At 32.2% G+C, this 18,128-nt stretch overlaps 1 protein-coding gene across 1 annotated transcript; it reads left to right on the plus strand.

Annotated features, from left to right (window-relative positions):
* Positions 1-12,214: 12,214 nt before the first annotated feature.
* Positions 12,215-17,299, plus strand: LOC107408424 (mechanosensitive ion channel protein 6). The gene is made up of 5 exons (XM_060811371.1): positions 12,215-14,173; positions 15,249-15,372; positions 16,081-16,374; positions 16,460-16,662; positions 16,759-17,299. The coding sequence occupies exons 1-5, from the start codon at positions 12,390-12,392 to the stop codon at positions 17,045-17,047; spliced, it is 2,694 nt and encodes an 897-aa protein (XP_060667354.1). The 5' UTR covers positions 12,215-12,389; the 3' UTR covers positions 17,048-17,299.
* The last annotated feature ends 829 nt before the right edge of the window (positions 17,300-18,128 follow it).

Consider the following 18,128-nt stretch of genomic DNA (forward strand, 5'->3'; position numbering starts at 1 on the left):
CTCAATTCCCTCAACATTTCAATTCAGAAACACTAAAACTCACTGAACACACTTCGTTTCACCCTTTGATCGAAGACAATTTGGACTCTGATGATGAGAGGAGGAGCTTCTACTTGGTGGGATCAAGTTTTGTTAAACCAAAGGAAGGAAGGAAAGGATATTATTAGAATATGGCATAGGATGAAATAGTTATTAAAGGCCAGATTTCTCCCTTATGATTATGTCCAAATTTTAACTACCAATTCTACCATTGTCAACAAAGAGCTAGAACTGTGAATGAGAATGGTGATGAATTTTTCAGGTTTAGCTCTAGGAATAAATTGAATGAAACTGAAAGACAACAAATCATTAGGTTTTTTTCTGGTTTAAATGGGTCCATTAAGAAGAAAGTAAAGCATAATCCTATGAATACACTTAACGAGGTAGTGAATGTGGCAAACATTATAGAGAGATAGCAAAACACTCAGGGCAAATAACCTAAAAAATGGAAGCCTCTTTCTTCCTTTTACCTAGAAATGTCAAAACCACATAACTTCCCCAGCCCTCGTTCCATTCCTAATCAAGTCTCCGCCAACAATAACCCCAAAGCCAATCTTGACCCTTATAACAAACCAACTGGGAAGCTACCTAATAACAACCTGAAATCGTTAAATCCTTATGCAAAACCAGTGCCTTATAAGTGTAACCAAGTTGGCCACAAGTTAAGTGATTAAAGGAAATATTTGTGAAGTGATTATAAATAGTGGCAGCTATGAGAATGTGGTCTCCAAATCCTTAGTGAAAACTCTATGACTCCTTATGACAGCACACCCTCAATCTTACAAGATTAGAACTGAAATGATCATCAATGAAGTGTGCATGGTACCCTTTTCTATTGGGAAACACTATAAAGATGAAGTTCAATGTGATGTTGGACATGAATGCAAGCCACCTCCTTTTGGGAAGGCCATGGCAATTTAACTGAAATGTACAACATGGAGGCAAGGCATACACCTATACATTATAATGACATCATAAAAAGATAGTCCTTTTATCGTACACTCTAAAACCTCCTCACAATGAACCTCCTATCCAATCCACCGAAATTGAACACAACTAACTCCTTTATTTCCAACATCTAAACAGCAACCAAGTCACTCCACACTTAATCTCCCAATTATCTCATGGCCCTGATTATCTCCAACCCCAAACCTAATGACTTAGCTGTCCCAAAGTCCCTACAGTCATTCGTTAAAGAGTATCAAGACCTAGCCCCTCCTGAATTACCAGTAGAGATTCCACCAACGAGAGATATACAACATAACAATGAGCACCCATCTAGTGGATCATGCAATACTCTAAGGAATTGTGGATGATCTATTGGAGAAGAAGTTGATAAGGGAAAGCCTTAGTTCATGTGCTGTCCTAACTTTGTTAATACCTAAGAAGGGCAAAACTTGGCGCATGTGTGTCGATAGTATAAACAAAATTACAATCACCACTTTCCCAACCTCGACCAGAAGAAATATTGGAAAAATTGGGAGGTTCTTAAATTTTCTCAAAGCTGGATCTAAAGAGTGGCTACCGCCAGATTCGAATAAGGCCAGGAGACGAGTGGAAAACGGCCTTTAAAACTATAGAGGGCCTATACGAATGGCTTGTAATTCCGTTCAGGCTATGTAATGCTCCAAGTACATTCATGAGACTCATGAATCAGGTACTCAAACCATTTTCATTCGTTGTGATTTACATTGACGACATACTAATTTTTAGTGTGGATGAACAGCAACATTTGGGGCATTTAAAATTGGTTTTCCAAGCTTTTAGGGATCACAAATTGTACATAAACATTAAAAAGTGTGAATTCATGGTTGACCAACTACTCTTTTTGGGGTTTATAATTAGCAAGGAAGGTATTCACACCGATCCTAAGAAGGTACAAGCTGTTCTTGAAAGGAAGTTCCCCACCACAGTAACCTAATTGAAGAGTTTTCATGGTTTTGTGACTTTCTATGGAAGGTTCATCAAGAATTTTAGTAGTCTAGCAGCTCCCTTAACTGAATGTTTGGAAAAAAGGAAAATTTAATTGGCAACTAGAGGAAGAATAAAGCTTCCATCTCCTCAAACAAAGGCTAACTCAAGCCTTCATGCTAGCTCTACCTAATTTTGACAAGGTTTTCGAAGTAAAGACTGATGCTTTGAAAATTGGCATAGGAGCTATCTTATCATAGGAAGGTAGACCACTAGAGTATTTTAGTGAGAAGCTTTGTGAAGCTCAACAAAAATGGAGCACTTATGAGCAAGAAATTTATACTGTGATTCAAGCACTAAACCATTGGGAATACTACCTGATTCAAAAGGAGTTCATCTTGCATAGTGACCATCAACCTTTGAACTATCTCACTTCACAAAAGAAGCTTTCAGACCTTCATGCTCGTTGGTTACAATTTTTACATAAGTTTCATTACTCCTTTCAACTCAAGGCTTGCAAATACAACAAAGTTGCAGATGCTTTAAACCGAAATCCTATTCTTTTCATAGCTTTACACATTGGGCTCTCGAAATTTAATCATTTGTGGGAACTTTATCTTAGAGATGCTGATTTTGGTGAAATTTGGAAAAAATTGTTGAAATCGAGAATATGCTGAAGATTTCCACATCACTAAAGGCTTGCTTTTCAAAGGGAATCAACTTTGCATACCACAAATATCCCTTATATGGGATTTAATTGAAGATTTGCATGCTGGAGGCCTTGCTGCACATGTTGGCTAGAGAAGACTATCACTCTCCTCATTGTTAGATTCTTTTGGCCATATATTAAGCATGATACTGCAAAATTTGTTCGCCACTGTCCAACTTGTCAAACAGTAAAAGGGATCTCACAAAACACAGGGCTCTACAACCCACTACCGGTTTCCGCACCGTTTGGGAGGATTTTTCCATGGACTTTGTCTTTGGTTTACCTGTGACACAAAGAAGGTTTGATTCTATATATGCTATGGTTGACAGGTTCTAAAAAATGGCTCATTTTATTCTTATAAGAAGGCTGCAGATGCTAGTTATGTAGCACAACTTTTCTTTAATGAAATTGTAAGACTTCATGGAATAACCAAGACCATTACCTCTGATCGTGATGTTAAATTTGTCAGTCATTTCTAGAAAATGCTTTGGCTGAAATTTGGAACCAATGTCCAGTATAGTAATGCCTATCACCCTTAAACCGATGGCCAAATAGAGGTGGTAAATTGAACTTTGGACAACATACTTTGTAGCTTGGTAGCTGACAAGCCAAAACAGGTGGATACTTTCCTTCCTTAAGTTGAATTCTTTTACAACAGTAAGATGAATAGAACTAGAGGTCTTTTTCCCTTTGCTATTGTCTATGCTAAACCACCGAATCATACAACATATTTACTTCTTTTAAAAGGCTCAACAAATGCTACAGTCGATAGTTTTGCTGAGCAGTATGTGAACTTCCATAAAGAGGTGCAACTTCACATTCACAAGGCTAATGAGACATACAAGGCTGCTGCTGAAAAACATTGGCGTTACAAAACTTTTGCAGAAGGAGATTTGGTCATGATTTTTCTTTGAAATGATTGTTTTCCTTATGGTAAGCTGATGCCAAAGAAATAAGTACTTAGAAAGCTTGGAGACAATGCCTACATCATAGATCTTCCTTTCGAATTAAAGATCTCTTCAATCTTCAATGTTGTTAATTTGTGCCCTTATTATACTCCTGATGAAGCTCCTATAGCTCTCTGCAATCTTGAGGACGAGCTTTCTTCTGGTGGGGAAGAATTGGTGGAGAAGGAACCTTAGAACGTGCTTTCTACACCAGCAGCCTTAAAACTCACCGTTTCATTTACTTTTATTTTTATCATATATTGAATATTAAGTTAGCAATTGATTTTGGCTTTAAAAATACTAGACAATAGGGCCCCGTTATGGCACTCTCAGTTTTGAGAATGAGATTTTAAATCCGGCCATTCTCTTTGAAAGGAGATGACTTTTTTCTTTCTTGTCGTTGTAAACATAGCTTGAAGTCCAATTATCGTATTGGAAATACATCTTCGTTTTCTCCTCTTAGTTCTTTGAAATTTTCAAAGTTTCTAAATGGAATTCTACACTTACTTTGTTTGCTGCTTCACTTTAACATCAATTTTTAGGTATAAAGTGATCAAACTTTTTTTTTTTTAATTTTCTTCAATTTTGTTTTTGTTTTAATTTTGCACACTAATTACATAAATTTTTGGTTAATGAAGTTAGTATTAATCAGGAAAAAAAAAAAACAAAAAAAAAAGCCCATTCAATTATTGGCTAGAACTATAATTGGAGTGTGCCAATTTAGTCACATGATAACTCATGGGTCCGAGCAGTAACAAAATGTAAAGCACCAAAATAAAACATGTTATAGTTGCATGATAGCCCAATAATAAAGTTGCAATTTTATCAGGCAAGATCATTTGAATTCAATTTCCTAAATTTCAATATTAAAATAAATATATCATTTGTTTTTTTGAATGAAACAAGATACATAATTTAAATGCTATGCTTTTTCATAATTAGTTAAGCAGTACACTAAATATCATTTTTCATTATGAAAAGCTATCATATTGATCAATTTCGCTTTTATTATTTCGTAAAATCACTATGTTCTAACAATCATGGCCACAATAGGAACCATCTCATCCCTTAAATGAAAAATACCTTGTATGAACATCATAATCTTGCTCCTCTTCACCAACAATTGACAATTCCACCATGCATTCACATTTTTTTGCATGCTAGCAAGGCAGCAACCACAACATGCATGGCTGTATCCCCCAAATAGGACATTTTCTTCTCTTGAGAGCATTCATTAGAAAAATAGTTAAACCAATACCTCAATTAATCTCTCCCGAATATTATCGATATTGAATTGTTTATCAAATGATATGCAATATTATATGTAGATAGATTATTAATTGAAAAATTAATATAGTCAAAATATAAATAAGTTATTGTTTAAATAAATTTTAGTGAAATAAAATTATCACAACATTTATTTTTTGGTGAGATGTTATCACAACATTTTACTAAGCAATGTAATACCCCTGGCATTATTGTTAATTCCCACTGGTTGGAGAAATTCCAAACATGAAAACATTCTTTCTTTTTCTAGGTTTAGGGTTAAATACCAAAATTCCAAAATCGATTTTAATGGTAAATAATTTCTTCAAGACTAATACCTAATTAATAAATATTAATTATGAGAATCATGTAATAAAAATTGATTGATGTGCCTAAATTAGCAATTACATTTTCAGAATCTTATCATCACTGCTTATAATGGGAAAAAAAGAAACAAAAAAGGGCTCAAATCATTATCACATCTTTTCACTATTAACTTGAAGGAAAAAATCAAGAAAAAAGGAGAAAAAAATATTTTTCCAACTAACACTCTGCAAATATGAACAGACCAATTTTACTCATAGCAAAAGGCAGAAAGCAAACACAAAAAATCACCCGAATTTTAGAATTACCATAAAAAGGAGGATGCTTACACTAACATGTTTTACTCTATTTGATTGACTAAGAGCATCTCCAATGGTTCTGTGTCCATTTAAAAATCCTTTGCCAAATAAAATAAATAGATAAGATTTAAAAAAATTCATCTCCAATGGTTCTGTGCATTAGTTCTGTCAAGCTGATGTGGCAACAAAAAAAATAGAAGTTGTGAAGGACACTGTCTACTTCTGGACGTTTTGTTAGACAGGCTGAGTCAGTATTTTATTTATTTTGATTGACTTTTGATAAAAGAAAAATAACTCCTGCGTGGACTTTGGCTTTTTTAATTAGATATAATTTTAAAATAAAAAATTACACATTAGCATTTCAAGACATTTTAAACAGAACCCATTGGAAATAAACTAGTTAAAACATTATCTATTAAATAGAAAGAATGCCATATAAGCATGGATACTTTCCAAAATCAATGCCATATAGACTCCAAAAGAAAGAACCATTGGATATACTCTAATGACTAGAAACCAGCTAGCAGGACATGTCATCATACTCATCCAATCGGCTACGGTATTTTGCATCACCTTCCACAAACTCCTCATTAGTCTCAATCAATCAAATTTATTCGTTCGTAATCACATTCCTTTTTTGTCCTCTCTCTTTCTGGTCTTTCCCGTTCTAACAAATTTTGACCATTTTTTTAATTTTTTTAAAGAAAAAGTAGAAAAATTTGTAATTGGTATGGTATTTTATGGACCAAAATAAAAAATGTGCACGTCTTTTGTTTGACCTCACGGTCGTAAGATAATGACACATTAATTATAATAAAATATACAACGTCGTGGTTAACGGTGGCACTATGCATTTATGCCATGTTAGAAGCATCTTCAATAACACATGTTATTTAGGCATATGATAGATCTAGAGTGATCAAATTGTTTCACTAAAATTTTAGTATCCATGATTTGACAACTTTTAAATGGTTTATCTACCCATATGTATAAGACAATATCAATTTAACACTATTAAAAAAGTGCCATAAATTAGTTATCAAAATTTTGGTAAAAAATTTTTATACCTATACCATTGCACTTAGTCATATCATTGCTAAATTTTGTACGAATCTCTCTTTTGGTACCTTTACTAAACCATGCTAAATTGTGACAATAAAAAGTTTTTGCAATGCTAAATTTATCCTAAAATTATCATTGCCAGTATTTAGCATGGGAACTCATAGCAATAAAATATATGGGCCCCGTCTTCCTTTATCATTTTAATATTATAATTTTATGTTTGATCAAAATTTTAGCATTTAAAACCAATGTTAAAATTTAAAAACTAGATCGTTAATAATATTATTTACAATTCAAGATTATCTTAGAAATGCAAAGAGATGTTGGGGTGTTGGAATATTGCCATGTAAATGGTTTAACCAGCATTTGAGTTTGAAACTATCACATCTTGTTCATTTCAAAAGTTATTCCATGTTGTTGACAAATAACTCTAACGTAAAATTAGAAATAAAACAGGTATTGATAGGGAATATTAATTTTTTTATGATATGCCTGTATAATTTGATTGAGCTTAACTAGTTAATTTTGTGAGAGTAGGTCTGATAAAATATCATAAGACAGAATAACACGATATGAATATGCACAATAATTTTTAAGTTTAATATCACTGCTTGTTCGTTTCAAAAGTTACTTGATATTGTTGACAACTAACTCTAAAACAAAATTAGAGATATGCACAATAAATAATATTAAAATTTTTGTGATATGCCTATGTAATTTCATTGAGCTTAACTAGGTAATTTTGTAAGATTAGGTCTAACAGAGTATCACAAGATATGATAGCACAAGACATGATAACACAACATGAATGTGCATAATAATTTGTAAGTTTTGGTTAATAATGTTACTTTAGATTTATTTCAATATCACCAAATAAGATCAAATAAATTAATTGATTTTAACAAATGAAACACGATAAATCCATTAGATCCATTAAGGATGATTATTTTTGTATTTATGCAAGTTTTTAAAATATTTAAAAAAAAACTTAGTTTATTATTTTAAACATGTACTAATATGTTCTTTTTTAATTAATTTTTTTAAAAAATCTAAAAATAAACAAGTGTATTTACAAGTTTTAAAATTATATATATTTTATTATTTGAAACCTAAATCAAATTTGAATTTTCAAATTTGTATAGATTTTAATGAGTTAATGGGTCAAATAACAAATTATAAGATAACTTAACAAATGCGTTTGAATTTATCTATTTCCATACGAGAGCTTAATGAATAGTGTTAAGCTCGCACACAAACACGATACGATACAAACATAATTCAATTGTTTTTAGTGTGGTTTGAAGAAATAATTACATAGGTTAAAATGCAATAATTTTTAATTATTTTAAAGTCCAAATAATTAGGATATTCACTAAAGTAATTTTTTCTTAGAAAAATATATATATATATATATATAGTGGCCGTCTATAATGCAAACATGCGTACGTTTTTATCATGCGGATCTCAATATTGACGATGGTTTTTGAAGAAACCGTCGTTAACAGTATCACATAGAAATAAGATTGACGATGGTTTCTTTAAAAATCGTTGTTAATACTAGTACAGACCGCCAGCACCGTAGAATTTTATATATATATATATATGTGTGTGTAATTTAAGTGCTAACAAAACCCTAGTACATGTTTGAATGTGATCCTTCAATGGTTATAGAATAAATGTTTTATTTATAAGTATCTCTCCATAGCTATTCCAAATTTTAATATAGATTTTAAATATATAAAATTTCTTAAAAAATAAATTAAAAACTGAAAAAATAATAAAAGAAGATTTTCATTAAAACCAAAAGTTTACATAAATTTGTATGTGATTACAACAAAACAAAGAGTAATTATATAAATATTATATAATATATTTCAAGTTTTAATTATAAATATATTTTTATATTAAGTTGTAATTAAAAAGTGTGATATAACTAAGAAATTGCTAATAAATATAAAATCGAAAAGTATAACAAAATTTTAGATAAGTGAGATAAAAAAAATAAAAGAAAGTAGATAATAAGAAAATTAAAGAGAAATATGCAAAAATTAAAAATGATAATGGTGTATGTAAATTATGAAAATTTCTAAAACACAAAAAACAATTATAAAAATAACAAAATTAAAACCAAAAGCACTTAGGTGTGGAGAAATCTAGATTTTTTTTTTTTTTTCCAAACAAGGTTCTTGATTTTCAATTAATAACAAAATTGATAAGGCTGAGCCACACGCAAATGTCTCCCATTTATCCACTATATTTTAGAGTGTAAGAAGTTTTTATTTATTTATTTATTTTTTTATTCAAACTTCCAAAAAAATATGAGATTTTTTTTGTTTAGATTTTCCAAAAGGTTATCCATCCTATCAACCGATATTGTTTCCCATCTACTTATAATACTCCAGAGCGTATAGGATCTTTCTTGTTCGGACTTTCTAGGAGGTTACTTATTCTATGACACTTCGCGCAAAAGCATATGAGTTTATTTGTTCAGACTTTCCAGAAGATCACCCATCCTAAAATTGCTTCTATTGGAGTATGTTTAACTCTAAGATTAAAAACCTTAAAGCTAGCTTGTTTTGAAAAGTCTTCTGTTGTTAAAAGAGTGTCTATTTTATATTTGAAATATCACCATTTCACACCCAAACAATGTAGGATTAGATATTAGATAGCCTTTGCCAGTAAGGTGATCTGGTAATGCTTTATACCCATCCACATTTAACCTGGTGATATGTCACTGGTTCACCGCTAGTTGTCAACCGTAGTATATTATTCAGTTATCTTACCATTTCTTATTTCGCATATTTCAGGGTTCATAAATCTTATAAATCCCCCATTTTAATATAATAGAAAATTATTATTAACTTATTACATCATATCATTCATATAATAATAACATAAAATTTTTTTTTCCTATGCATATTTATTTAAGAAAAAAAAACACATTTTTTGGGAAAAATTGTAGAATCATGAATTATATTTATTTTTCCTAAAACAAAAAAAAAAAAGAAAGAAGAAGAAGAAGAAGAAGAAGAATCATATTGAATTTGTAAAGGAGCAAAGAATTAAGCCTTTTCTAATTCCAATAGTAGGACGATAAAAATAAAAATAAAAATGCTTTCATATATTAAAAAAATATATGCTCGTCTCTCTAACAATTGTTTTTTTAGCTAATAATTATGAATTCAAATTTCCATATTTCATATTAAAAAATATAATAAAATAATTTTTGTTTTACATTTTAATACCATTAGTTTTGGAAAATTACACATTCAACCCAACAAATTTAAAATGTTACAATTAAGTCCCTTAAATTTTAATTTATTATATTTTAATAAAATCCAATTTTTGGCTAATGACATATGGCAGATGGAGGATACTAAAATTCAAATATTTGAAAGTAGATCGCCTAGACTGTAGCAAATAAGATTAGAGGGCTTGCATAGCAATAATGAACCATATTGCATTTTAATATTGATCATAAGGAGTTATTTAAGATAGAACCTTTTATCATTATTATCTATTACCATCAATCATATAAAACTGGTATAAATTTAAATTTAAAAATCTAAACTATAATATTTAAAACTTGAAAATAAAAAATGTAACTTTTTAAAACGAAAGAATATTAAAATACAATAAATCCAAATTAAGTATACAAGAATATCTAGTCCTTTCTCAGTCATAGACTTGCGAATTTAAGGTCATAATAGTCATGAATACCATTATGATAGAATATAGTGGAAGCCTGAGCAATGGCAGCTGAAGTATTAATGTTTACATAGAAAACACACACTGAAATGTCAAAAGTGGGACGCCTGAACGTTTCTTTGTCTTCTATCTCAAAACAAGAAGTGGAGGGGACCCTTCTTGTCAAAAGACATAGATTGCAGGGACCTTATGGGACGGAAAGTTGATCTGACCTCACTGAAAAAACATTTGATATTAAACAAACAAAAATACGAAAATATTCTCGAAGAAAAATGAAGATTCAATAGTTAGGAAATATGTTTACTCAATAGAATTAAAATTTTTAAAACCCATTGTCTAATATAAGTTTTTCCAAAAAAAGGAAAAAAAACAGGCTGCTTATCTTGTTCTTGATCAAAAAAAAAAAAAAAAAAAAAATCAGTGAAATTGGGTTCCATTGAGATATTACCATTTATCAGTACTAATAAGAATTTGCATTAAAAAACAGGATAAAAAGTAACATGTAAATTTTATTCTTTTTTTTTTTTTTTTTTTGTGTATATTGAAAACTATAGTTACATTCAATTTGCGATATTTGTAGATATCTTTGTATTTTTAAAATTTAGAATATACTCTCGCATTTTATTTATATTGTGATGGCATCCATTTTATACGTAATCTTTTGAAATGTTCACATATAAATTAACAGCCAATTATTTTTTTATAGGACACAAAATATAAGTTGAGACTAGTTATGAAAATGTAGTAATGTCAAATTACAATTTAGCTATTTTTATTTACATGAAAATAAGACAATTCATATGTGAAAATGTAAAAAAAAAAAAATGCATGTATAAAATAGGTGATATTGCAAAAAAAAAATAATAATAATAATAATTATGACGTGATTTCCAAAATATAATTAAACATTTATATGCAAAATTGGTAAAATATAGGGAGTGATAAAGTGATTTTTCTTATTTTCTATGTTAACTTTTTTTTTACATCCATAACTCAATTATTTTGTTCACTAAACTAGTCAATCTAATATTTAGTAAAAAATAATAATAATAAATAAATAAATAGTAAATGCCTGCATTAAATTTCAAACTAATTGTAGAATATAGTTAAAGTCTAATCATTACCATGAGCAGCTTATTACAAGTTTTTCAATTTAATTCACACTCAATTTATGATGCTTGTTGATGTGTTTTGTATTTTAAAAGTAGGAAACTTTTATTTACACCTTTACAGATTTGTTATTATTTTAGTTTGATTTTAAATTTTTAAAAAATTATTATTAATAGTTTTTTAGTTTTTTTATATATATATATATATATTAAAATAGATTCATTTACTAATTTTCTTTTTCCTTTTTACCTATAAATTTTAATAGTTAAAGATAAAAAAAAGTTAAAAATTTATATTTTATAATTGAATAACATTAAAAGAATATAATTTTCATTAATTATTAAAATTAACTGGTAAAAATTGATAAAAACTGATAAAATAGTTTTTTTAGATAATTTTAGAAAATTGAAAAAGATTAATGATGATTTTAAAAAGTATAGTATCTAAATGAAATAATGATAAAATTAAAAGAGTATCAACGGAGTTTTCTCTTTTAAAAATTTATAATAAAACATATATTGCAATGCCATCCGTTTTAACATAATCTTTTGAAATTATCATTTACCAAGAAAAAAAAAAAACTTTTGAAATTTTCAAATATAAATTAAGACTTTTATTTTATTGGACGAAAAGTATAAATTGAGACTATGAGAATGTACTCACGTTCATATTACAATTTAACTAATTTTATTAATTTACATTAAAATAAGACAATTCATATGTGAAAATGTTCAAACGAATACGTGTGTATACAACAGGTAATATTGTAACATAACTAAAATGCCCATAAGAGATTGTTTGCACGTAATTTTTAAAGTATAAAGACATGCAAAATTGGTAAAAGATAGGGAGTGACAACAATGTGAGGAAAATCGTTTAAATCACATGGTTCTTATAAGCAAATGTTAAAGATCGGTGTTGGCATAGGTATCGACCACACCATAGCCGCTTCCCATTATTTTTGATCAGGACGTAGCGGTAGCGGAGCATCATCCCCAGCAGCATCTAGATTCAATGTCCTCCGCCGCCGTCGCCGGCCATTCCAATAACCGGCGGGAGGTTATCGTCAAAGTAGACGACGGCGATTCTTCAACCAGTAGTAGAAACATGCAGATGCAGCAGCAGCAGTCGAAGATATGGCGGGGTTCAAGCTACGATTTCTGGAAAGAGGATGACAACAATGTGAGGGACGGTAATAAAGACGAGTTTCCTCTCGTTCAACCAGGTCAGACGTCGTCGGCCTCTGCTTCGCCGGAGGATCCGCCGTCGAAGCTTAACGGTCAGTTTTTGCATAAGCAGAAGTCGTCCGTCGACATGTCGTTGGATATGGATTTGGAGATGGCTGAGCTCCGCCACGAGCGGAATTTGCCTCCGCTCGCAGAGTCTCCGGAGAAGAGGAGCTCTTTCAGTCAGTCGAAGGAGCTCAAGGTTTCGTTCCACCCGACGACGGCGGCGACGGCTTCCAATGACGACGTCGAGATTGGTCTCAGCGAGTCGGTACGTCGCCGGACTAAGGACTCCACGGAGGAGGATAGCAGGGGTGGTAGTGGTAGAGGTAATGGTGACAATGAGGTCGTGAGGTGTACGTCAAACGCAGCGTTTGAGCGCGAGCTTTCGTTTCAGAACAAGTCCAGTTTGTTAAGGCTGAAGAGAACCAAGTCTAGACTGATCGACCCGCCGGAGGAACCCGAAAATCGATCTGGTCGGGTTCCGAAATCAGGTCAGATGTTGAAATCGGAACAGCTTAGATCCGGGAAGTTGGGTAAATGGCCTTTGGATGACGAGGACGATGACGCGTTCTGGGAAGATGATTTACCGGATGAGTACAAGAAAGCTAATCTAAGCGCATTGACACTGCTTCAATGGTTGAGTTTGATTGTGATCATTGGAGTATTCGCTTGCACTCTCTCTATACCCTTTATGAGGCGTAAGAACTTGTGGAAATTGAAGCTGTGGAAATGGGAGGTCTTGGTTTTGGTTTTGATTTGTGGGCGTTTGGTTTCCGGGTGGGGGGTCCGGATGGTAGTGTTCTTTATAGAAAGGAATTTCCTTCTGCGGAAGAGGGTTTTGTATTTTGTTTACGGGCTTAGGAAAGCTGTTCAGAATTGCCTTTGGCTGGGTCTTGTTTTGCTGGCATGGCACTTTCTGTTTGATGGAAAAGTTGAGAGAGAGACCAAGAGTGATAAACTTAAATATGTCACCAAAGTCTTGGTGTGTTTGTTGGTGGGTACCTTTGTTTGGTTGGTGAAGACCCTGATTGTTAAAGTTCTAGCTTCTTCTTTCCATGTTAGTAAATACTTTGATCGGATTCAGGAGTCTCTTTTCAATCAGTATGTAATCGAAACCCTTTCGGGTCCGCCATTGATTGAGATAAAGAGAACAGAGAAAGAGGGTGAGAGGCTTGTGGATGAGGTTAGGAAGCTACAGAATGCTGGGGCTACTATCCCTCCTGATCTCAAGAATGCTGCTTTCCCAACAGCCAAAAGTGGAAGGGTGATTGGGAGTGGGGGTTTGCAGAGAAGTCCTAGATGGAGCAATAAATTTTCTCAACCATTGGGCAAGAAGCTAGATGATGGGATAACAATTGATCACTTGCACAAGCTGAATCCTAAGAATGTGTCTGCTTGGAATATGAAGAGACTAATGAATATAGTTCGTCATGGTTCTCTCACTACACTGGATGAGCAGATTCAGGATTCCACCCGTGACGATGAGAAAGCAACCCAGATCAAAAGTGAAGTTGAGGCAAAGGCTGCAGCTAAAAAGATATTTCAGAATGTGGCTAGGCATGGGTCAAAGTAAGCTTCTTATTTCTTTTCAACTATAGTTGCTCTATGAATTGCCTTAAGTTAGTGAAGCTATAAAAGTTACTGTTTGCCTTGTGACTTATCTTCCTCCCATCCCACCAATGCTATCTGTTGTGTTACGCGTCCTTGATCAATTTTTTCAGCCGAATTTTGATAGAATTTGTAACCACAAGGGACATCCCAATCCATGGATACATATAAACGTATATACTGTATCAGCTCCATGACACACCCAAGATTGGTTATTTAGAGTGTAAGTCCTTGTGTCGTTGCCTTTAAAGCTTAGTATCACCACTGGTAATCTGCATAATCATACATGTATTAGGGCTCAACGTACTTTATACAGGGTTCTAGCTGTTCTCTTAGAATCTTTGTTCTTATACTTAGTACGTTGTGTAGCATACTAAATATGACAAACTTCAGTTTATTGATAAGCTCAAATTGACTTGATGGCGAAAGGTTCTGATCCGTATTTTGATTAAATTTTGTGTGGAATGAAATTCAATACTAGTGCATGAATTTGGTAGTTTATTTATTTCCTATATATATATATATATATTTGGTCTCTGTTTGAGTCTCAACTTTTGTAATTGTAATTAAAGATCATTGGTTAATTGAAGTGTCTGGTTAGACTAGAAGTATACACATGTATTATGCGCTGCTAGTGTGTATATTTAGTATGTAAGAAATAAAATATTCCCAGCATCCTTTCCCCATTTCCGGTGTTACCATGTTATCGTGTTCAGTGCAATCAACTGAATTTGTTAATGGTTGGAAGGTAGGAGGTGACAAAATATTATGTACCAAACCTTCTGATCTCTATCCTCCATAGAATGAGTAAAATTTTCTTGCATGCTTACATCTCATTTTCTTTATTTGGACCCAACATGAGAATATCAATATTTTGATCTGAAAGTTTGTTTCTTATGTTTATAATATCTTTTTCGAATGATTGTCTCCCACCCAATTGAACTCTGTTTTTGGTCCTAGTCTTCTTTTTAATGTAGTAATTATTTTCGTTTGACTATTATACCAATTGAACTTTGTTAACTGTTTTCTTTGGAAGGCATATTTACCTACAAGATTTAGCACGTTTTTTGCGAGATGATGAGGCTTTGAAGACCATGAGTCTCTTTGAAGGGGCATCTGAGAGTGGAAAAATCAGCAAAACTTCCTTGAAGAACTGGGTGGTAAGAACGAGGCACCAAGTGATTTTGCTCAATTTGTTTCTTAAAAAATGATCGTATGGCACAATTCATGTATTTGTCTTAGGATGTTGAAAGTTTAATAAGGTTCAAGTGGAAATTGCTTTTAAATCGCATTTATGTTAGACTTTTTCTATGTGAAGAATATAGCAACAAAGTCTCCTTTGTTCATTATTCTAAAACTTGACATCCTAATCTGGTACAAGTAGACTGCAGCTTCTGACTAGGGTTTAATATTCTTAGCCTACATGAAATGTAGGAAACAAATATGATATATATGAGGTCTGGTTGTATCACGTTATTTGATTTAGTGTGGACAACAGTCTTGGATTTGTAAATTCTTGGAGTTTGAAGTCTAACATGCTCGGTCAATGTAATGAAGTCAAATGAGTGACAATTTGCGTACTCAATTGGTCTAGTGTGGTGTGGTTAGGGATTTTGGATATTTTCCACCCCAACCCATCTTGCATTTTTCTTTGTTCTTCTCTCTCCCCCTCTGTTCAGTCTTCATATACTCTGGCACTCAAATTTGAAAGGAATCAATTTAGATTTAATGGATTTATCTTTATCATTTGTAAATTCTCTTTCTTCAGTAAGGTGCACACAGCCACATAAAGTTACAATTTAAGCTTTAATAAAACTGTATTTATATTTGGCAGTTACTACTTTGCTAAAGTGATGCATCTGTTCCAGGTCAATGCCTTTAGGGAGCGAAGAGCGCTTGCCTTGACGCTGAATGACACAAAAACTGCTGTCAACAAACTCCATCAAATGGTTAAACTAATAATTATTTTCCTTATAGTAGTTATATGGCTTCTCATACTGGGAATTGCCACCACCAAATTTCTAGTGTTTGTCAGTTCCCAGCTAGTCCTTGTGGCATTTATTTTTGGAAACACATGCAAGACAGTATTTGAAGCAATCGTTTTCTTATTTGTGGTTCATCCTTTTGACGTGGGAGATCGGTGTGAAATCGATGGAGTTCAGGTAATTTATCATCTTTACTTGGACTTCTGTGCTTTGCCATTCACTTTTGTGTTTGGGGTCTGATTTGTTTACCAATGACTTTCAGATGGTTGTAGAAGAAATGAACATCTTGACTACAGTTTTTCTAAGGTATGACAATGCGAAAATTGTATTCCCGAACAGTGTCCTTTCAACTAAACCCATCAACAACTACTACCGTAGTCCCGACATGGGAGATGCTGTTGAATTCTGCATCCATGTGTCTACTCCCGCAGAGGAAATTGCTGCCATTAAGCACAGAATAACCAGGTATGCATGGGGCGATTCTCCATGCTTACTTCTACTTGTAAATTAGTATTGCAGGATCTGATTTCGTGAATGATTTCCGTTTGCTTGCCTTTGCAGTTATATCGAGAACAAGAAGGAGCATTGGTGTGCTCAACCGATGATTGTTATGAAGGATGTGGAAGATCTGAATAGGGTAAGAGTTGCAGTGTGGCTAAATCATCAAATGAATTTCCAAGATATTGGAGAAAGGTGGATGAGAAGGTCCCTTTTGGTTGAAGAAATGATAAAGATTTTCCGGGAGCTTGATCTTCAATACCGTCTCTTCCCTCTTGACATTAACATATGTTCCATGCCTCCTGTGACCTCTACACGAGTCCCCTCTAATTGGACCGCAACGACAAGCTGAAGTAAGAAACACCAGAAGTGAAAATCTTAATTGTCTGATCTCATTGAGAAGCATATATTCATTCTCTGGGCAGTTTCGGCCTGTAGAAAGTGAAGAGCATGATTTTCTGTCCCATGTTTCTTTAGTTGAAAATATAGATTATGTATTATTACTGTGCTTTAAAATAACATTGGTTAGTCATTGTCCAAACCTCTCTCTTTACCTGCTGTAACTTGATCTCTGGTTCTATTTGAAAATGGGGTTTAATCACAATTTAATACGTGTAAGCAGGCCTATTAGACAAGGCGGTGAAATATAAGCCTATTGGACAAGGCAGTAACTCTAATCCTGGTAATTTTTTTGGGTAAGGAAGTAAGTTACACTTTATTTATTTATTACGTGAATAATGGGAAAGTGATTATTACCAAATAAAAAATAAAAAATAAAAAAATAAAAAAAGAATAATGGGGAAGTGATACCATTTTTTTTTTTTTTTTTGGGTAATATGATGGGAAAGTGATGCTTGCGCATCTGTCTGCAAAGTCAAAAGTCTTTTCCTTTTTTTAAAAATAAAAAAAGTTTAGTTTGGGGGCAGAGTCCTCGTCACTTTAAAAAAGGCAATATATATATAAATTTCCTTTTCAGCTTTCATCTATGTTTCAAGTTCTCTCCTAAATTTCACATTGTCTCTTCTCCTCCTTTTTCTTTTTTTCTTTTTTTTTTTTTAATGTTTTTGTTGTAATTTTTTTAAACAAATTTGACAGAAAATAAATTGAAATATATATATATATATATATTTTTCTCTCCGCGTTGTTGTTCAATATATGTATTTTTATCAATTGTGATTCTAAACAAGTTATAATTTAGGTTATACTGTTTATATAAGCCATTAATTTAAAATATTAAACAGTTAATTCTTCAAATTCTAACCAAAAAAAAAAAAAATTAGAAAGGAACATTTGATATTATGCAATATTTATAGGGATTTTTTAATATTAAAAAGAGAAGTTTAAAGGCCAAATTGGAACATGATTAAAAGCCCTCTCTAAAAAACAATAACTATTTTGGGTTTTAGTAAATGTAAATAAAGGTGTGTATGCAA

This window comes from Ziziphus jujuba, chromosome 9 (assembly GCF_031755915.1).
Source record: "Ziziphus jujuba cultivar Dongzao chromosome 9, ASM3175591v1".
Lineage (NCBI taxonomy): Eukaryota > Viridiplantae > Streptophyta > Magnoliopsida > Rosales > Rhamnaceae > Ziziphus > Ziziphus jujuba.